This window comes from Molossus molossus, unplaced genomic scaffold (genome assembly GCF_014108415.1).
Source record: "Molossus molossus isolate mMolMol1 unplaced genomic scaffold, mMolMol1.p scaffold_m16_p_19, whole genome shotgun sequence".
In the NCBI taxonomy this organism is placed as follows: Eukaryota; Metazoa; Chordata; class Mammalia; order Chiroptera; family Molossidae; genus Molossus; species Molossus molossus.
Window position 1 is genome coordinate 23,019,316 of NW_023425354.1, and position 6,682 is coordinate 23,025,997.

Sequence of the window (6,682 nt, forward strand, 5' to 3'; positions counted from 1 at the left end):
AAAGTGCCAAATCTAAATCTAAATAATCTATGTCCATTACATACATTGAGTCTGTACAATCTCATAAAGAGAACTCTGGGTGAGATGAGACTCATGGGGTAAACAAGATGGTAGAATAGGAGGTCCCCAAATTTTGACCCTTCCAATAAACAGTAACAGCGATTCACAAACAAAAAATGCCTTTGTGGGAGCTTTGGCATCCCGGTAGGAGGCTGCGAAACCCCAGTGAAGCCCGAGACTGAGGAGAGCCACACTGAGAAGGCAGGACCACACCCTGACGGCAGATTTTCCAAACACGAGCCCAGGTACAGACTGAAGGAAGCCCCAGGTCCCTGTGGACGTAGCCTCACTTGGCCCAGGTCCTGCTACTGGTTCCACTGGCCACCACCCTTGGAGGCATCCAAATGAGAGGCCCTGGCTCCACTCCGAGTCCAAACAAGACGTTTTAGAAGATAGCAAAGGAGAATTGTTTGGGGTAGAGATTTATTAAATAGGGCTTCACTATTAAATAAAACTGATAAATGGAACTTTATTAACTCTGTAACCTTCTGATCATCAAAAGACATCATTAGAAGAGTGAATCGGTACCCTGGCTGGTGTGGCTCAGTTGGTTGGGCATCGTCCTGTGCACTGAACGGTTGTTGGTTCAATGCCCAGTCAGGGCACATGCCCAGGGTGAAGGTTTGATACCCTGTCCATGTGCATGGGAGAGACAACCGATTGATGTTTCTTTCTCACATCAATTTTTCTCTCTCCCTTCCCCTCTCTCTAAAAATTCATAAAATTACAAAAGAAGACTGAATAGATATTTCACAGTCTGGTAGGAGATACTTGGAATACATATATCTGAAGAAGAACACATTGATAATACATATATTGCACAGAAGAGAACAGCTAAATAGCCAGTAAGCATATGTAAAGATGTTCAACATTAGTCATCAAGAGAAAAACCCAAACCAAACACAAGTTAAAACCATAGTGAGATACCTCTCCGTGACACATTAGAAGGCATAAAATTAGAGTTTTTAAAAATAATGATACTAGCCCTGGCTGGTTTGGCTCAGCGGTTAGAGCGTCGGCCTGCGGTCCTGAGAGACCCGGGTTCGGTTCCCGCTAAGGGCACGTACCTCGGTTGCAGTTTGTCCCCGGCCCTGGTTGGTTGTGCGGGTGGCAGCCACTCGATGTGTCCCTTCGCGTTGATGTTTCTCTCTCTCTCTCTCTGTTCCTCTCTCTCCTTCCCACTCTACCTGAACAAAAAATGGAAAAATGTCCTCGGGTGAGGATAAAAAAAAAATAATAATAATAATGATACTAAATGTAGGCAAATATATGGAAGACCCATAATTCTTATAAAATGTTGGTAATTGTGTACAATTGGTGCAAGGCCTTTGGAAAACTTCCTGGCATGACCACTTATGCTGACCATATACATGCTATGGATCTAAGAATTCCATGCCTAGGCATACTTAACATATAAACGAGCACCAAAGAAAATGTGTAAGATTGTTTATAGCATCATTAGTAATTGTATAAGACAGAAATAACTCAATTTTCTATCAAGAGTGAAAAATCATAAATCAATGAGATACTTATGCAGTGGAACACTATGGACCCATGTAAAAAGGACAGATCACAGATAATTCTGATTGAGAGACAAGACAGAGAACAAGAATATCTAGTGTGTGATCCCGTTCATATGACAAAACCACCTTTTTTCTCTAAAGAGGCCAACTTATTTATGATGACTTTAGTTAGAATAGGCCTTTCCTTTGATGCTGGAAATAATGAGTAAAACGAGGCAGGAATGCAGCTTCTGGGACACTGAGTATGTTCTGTATCTTAACATATGTGGAGATTACAGAAGTGCATTCATTTGGCAGACATTCATGGAATGGTAGAGTTAAGAGCTGTGTACTTCACTGTGTGCTACACTTTGTTAAAAAGTGAAATACAAAAAGTGGTGTTATTGATACCAGAATGTTGAAACTCCGAGTAGGCTACCCAAACTTGTGTGTATAACAGGAGTGGTAGTGGAGGGCATGGTGAGGGGTAGTAGATGAAAAAGGACAATGACAAGACCAAGAACAATAATAAATAAGCACTAGCCACTGGCAAAACAGATGGGAGAGAAGAAGGGAGAAAATAAAAACATCTCACAATCTTTTGAAGGAGATGCTATAATTATTGTGGCTCATAAAGAAGGAAACAGCTCAGTGGGGATAAATTACTTGCCTACAATTACAGATATTGTTATAATAGAATTGGGCCTGAAATCCAGGTAAAATTCTTAACCCCATACTTTTTATAATTGTATAAACAAACAAACAAACAAACAAACAAACAAAAACTAAGAGTAAAACATTTCAGGGGGTGGGGGTAGTAAAGAGTAAAGGAAGCCAAATATATGGTGAACCAAAGATGATTCGACTCTGGGTGGTGGGTACACAATGCAACATACAGATCATGTATCATAGAAATGTACATTTGAAATCTATTTGATCCTATTAACCAATGTCAACCCAATAAATTTAATTTAAAAAATTAAAATATACATTTTATTTTTAAAAATCTTTTGAAAGGAAGATCATCTTATGCTAAAGGATAGATTTTCAAAGTTTTGTTTGCTTTGATAAAAATAATATATAATTTCACCTGCATAGATAAGCCAGCTGAGGGGGAAATGTTTTAGAGGCCCTATATTGACTAATTACTAAAAAGCATTACATATGATCTATATTGTTTCACACCGTGAGCTTTTGTCTAGAACATCACTATTCTACTTCATGGTAAAATTATGTGTCAGAATTCTCAATGTCAATGAAGCCTTTACAACTTAAATGAAAAATTTTGAATAGGCCATGTCTACCAAAGATAGTAACAGTATCGGAATACTAATTTCCTGTGTCCCCAAATTTTCCCAACCTGACCATGCACTTTTTTGGAAAATCCTTCCATTTTATTCTTAAAACAGTTTTGAACTGCTAGACTTGGAACCAAAAGACCCTTAATTATTTTATTATGGCATCTTCTAAATAAGATGTTTGCTGAAGACAGATGCATATTAGGTTATTTATCATATTTATATTTGCATATCAGATTAATCTTTTTGTTTGTTTACAGAAGGATGGACTCTGTGATCCCTGAATCAGGAAAATTGTCTCTTTATTGATTTGATATCAGGCACTGATATTTCTCACATTCATGTTTCACTTCAGGTCAGACATTTCTACTATAGCTTTGCTGACTTGTTTCCTACCTTAATTTGATGGGCGAAAGCTTTTTTTTTAAAATTTAATCCTCACCTGAGGACATTTTTGCATTTATCTTCAGATAGAGCAGGAGGGAGAGAGGGGGGAAGGAGAAAGAGAGAAACATTGACATGAGAGAGACACATCGACTGGTTGCCACCCACACAACCCCAACTGGGGCTGGGGACAAAGTGCAACCGAGGTATGTGCCCTTAGCGGAAACCGAACCCGGGACTCTCTGGTCCACAGGCCGATTCTTAAATGGCTGAGCCAAACAGGCCAGGGCTGATGGGCAAAAGCTTTTTATGTGACTCATATAAACACAAAATTTGATAAAGACAGCGAGTGAAAAAAAAAAGCTTAAAGACAGTATAGTCAACAAAGCCAATGCTTATGCAACACATGTGCTAGCGTGTGCACGTGCACACACACACACACACACACACACACACACACACACTTTGCCATTTCAAAGCAAAGATGAAGAGTAAAAATCTCTCCCAATTTTAGGCTCTCACACAGAGTCCCTGAACAAACATTTCTCCCTACCCCTCCCCAGATGACTAGAGCTTAGAAACTATTTGAATCTACACAATGCAACAGAAAAAAGATTCATGAGTGTTATCATTAGATACACTGCATTGTGTACCCCGTGGCATATTCCAAGTCTCATTTTTTCAATCTGTAGTATTTTACTTCCTAACCGCAAATCTGGGGTATCTGCTTTTCTCACAGCTAGGTTTTTCCCCTTGGGTTTCTTAACTTCACTACTATTGACATTTTTAACCAGATAATTATCTGTTGCTGGAGGCCATCTGGTATATTGCAGGATGTTGAACAGCATCCTTGGCCCTCTACCCAGTATATGTCAGTATCACCACGCCCCGCATACCCAGTTTTGCAACTTCAAATGTTTATAGACATTGTCAAATGTCCCTGGGAGGCAAAATGGTTTCCAGTTGAGAACCACTGTCCTACAGAATGACGACAAACTGCAGAAATACAGAAGAAGAAGAAAGAGGGCATTTCTGATGAGTATTTTAAGATGATTCAAGCTTTCCAGAAGGATCTTTATCTCTAGATTACTTAGGCAATTTTTATTTATAAGAGAAGTAGCAACTGCAGCCCCGTATCTAGGATTTCAGATCTGATCTGTTGCCATTGGCTTCACTCAACCTTTCTCTTCCGTTGGAGGTCGGCTCGTAATAATTGCAGTTTGTTTTGAATGTCAGTCAGAATACCGATTTTCTGCTCCAAAATGGACAATAACTGGACAATGCAAAAATGAACATCATAGCTGACCCCATCCGATGTCTCCTGCATGTTGTTCACTGGCCACGGGCTGGATTCCTTCCACGAAGTCTTGGTTTCCTCCAGGAATGGAGTGGAGAACCTGTCCATTTCTCTCGACTCTTCCTCCTTCTCTCTCTGTATACATGGCATGTCAACACATTCATCGTTCCGAAGGGACATTTCTGAATTTCTAATGTGATCTTCCAACATCCTTGGCACCTCATGTCCCATGGGATAGGGACGACGATTGTGGGGCCTGACATCTAGACTTAATTCTTTTACTCGATTTGCGTATCTTAAAGTGTTGAGGGTGTTTTCGCAGGAGGACCTCCCTGGAGAGATGGTGGCAATCATGCAAGTGGAGGAGTTCTGGCCTATGAAGGAGTCCCGGAGCACCTGGGTGAGTTTGCTGGATCGGAACGGGGTGTGGGACTTGTTCTGACCCAAAGCCCGGATGCATTCCTTGAGCGCGAGGAGACTCTTATTAATTTCTGCCCCTTCCAGCTGTCTTTTCCTGTTGGCCTTGGCGGTATCTGCCCCCCTTTCGTTCCCGGCTAAGTCTACAAGAGAAAACTTGCCATGCAGCGTCCCTCGCGACTTCAGGATGATCTGGAAGACCGCGTGGCTCCTGGAAGAGTGGGCGTTGACTGACGTCTGCCCAGAAGTCCGGCAGCTGCTCCCCAGCGCCACGAGGCTCAGCAGGTCCTCCACACTGCACGCCTCCTTCTCCTGCAGCCCGACCACCTGGACCTGCTGATGGCCATCCTCCAGGACCTGCAGCTGCTTCTTCCAGTTCAACAGATCGTAGACCTTGCCCCCATAAATCTCAAAAAATGCGCCATAGACTTTGAGATCCAGCTGCTCATAAGCTGAGGTTTTAAGCTTCCGGAAGACATCCTGTGCCACCAGGGCGTACATGCCTGTAGAACAATTCTGGGCCTTTCCTGAAAGGGCTCCGCCCATGGTGTGCGTCTTCCCGCTGCCCGTCTGCCCGTAGGCAAAGCAGGTGGCCATGCCCTTGCGGAAGATGGACTCCACCAGCGGCTGGGCGGTGAACTTGTACACCAGCTCGTTGGAGGCCGTGTCATCGAAAGCGTGGTCGAAGCAGAAGGTCTGGTTCTCCAGGTAGCGCGTGAGGTCCACCTTTTGCTTGGACTCGTGCACCATGACCACGTGGTCCGAGGGGATGGTGATGATGTCCAGGTCCTGCATGCTGGTCTCCTGCTGGTTGAGAGGCCGCTTCCTCACGCAGACGCAGATCCGACGGTCCGCCCGCAGCTCCGGGTTGGACACGGAGCCGCTGTCCAGGTGCCTGCGGTACTCCTCGATCAGGCGCACCATCTCGTAGTTGGGGTTCCCCGTGCGGACTTCCAGGGTGCGCTGGGCTCGGATCTCCAGCTGCTGCTGTCTGCGAGTCTCCCGCTGCTTCTGCAGCTTCTCAATTTCCCGGAGGCAGGGAGACTTTTTCCACTTCATCAGGCAAGGGTTGCTGGGGACTTTTACAGCCAGGCTGTCCCCTGAGGGCGTTTCGTGTTTCTGGGGGATCTTTGCAATCCACCGCGTGGCCGCCTGTTGGTCCCCGATGGCCGAAGAGGGCGCCAGAGACAAGGGGGACAACAACCTGGACGGTGCGGCGTGTTCAGCAGAGGACAGCACTGGGTTCAGCAGGAATATGCTCTCTAGGTCAATCCTCTTACCTTTTTTGACTCCCTTTTCCACCCACTCTACTGTGACCCAGGTGTTTTCTCTTTTGAACTCCGTGACCACGGCGAGGTGGATGCGCCCGTCGCTGCGCTGGATGGCCACGCAGATACCCTCTCGGACGTCTCGGAAGTGGGCCTGCAAGGGTTTCAAGGATGAGAGGTGCCGGGAGACGGGGAGGCATAACGAGCTGGCCATGGTGAATGGTGGAGGTCAGGGCTCGCTTCTGGGGGTCCTTGGAGTTGGAGCAGCAGGACCGCAGCCCAAGCCAGCCTGAAGTGCCCGCAGCACTGAGCGCGTGTGTTTGCACCTGCCTTTGTGACCCGCCAGCACTAGTACTCCGCTGGGGGGGGGGGGGGGGGGGGGGCGCTTGCGTCATAAAGAAGTGGGGAGGAGAGCCAGGGCCTCTAGGTGAAAGATGGGTGGAAAAAAATCAACAT

At 45.3% G+C, this 6,682-nt stretch overlaps 1 protein-coding gene across 1 annotated transcript; it reads right to left on the minus strand.

Annotated features, from left to right (window-relative positions):
- Positions 1 to 4,415: 4,415 nt before the first annotated feature.
- Positions 4,416 to 6,440, minus strand: KIF2B (kinesin family member 2B). Its single transcript, XM_036269464.1, has one exon. The coding sequence runs from the start codon at positions 6,438 to 6,440 to the stop codon at positions 4,416 to 4,418; it is 2,025 nt and encodes a 674-aa protein (XP_036125357.1).
- Positions 6,441 to 6,682: the final 242 nt, after the last annotated feature.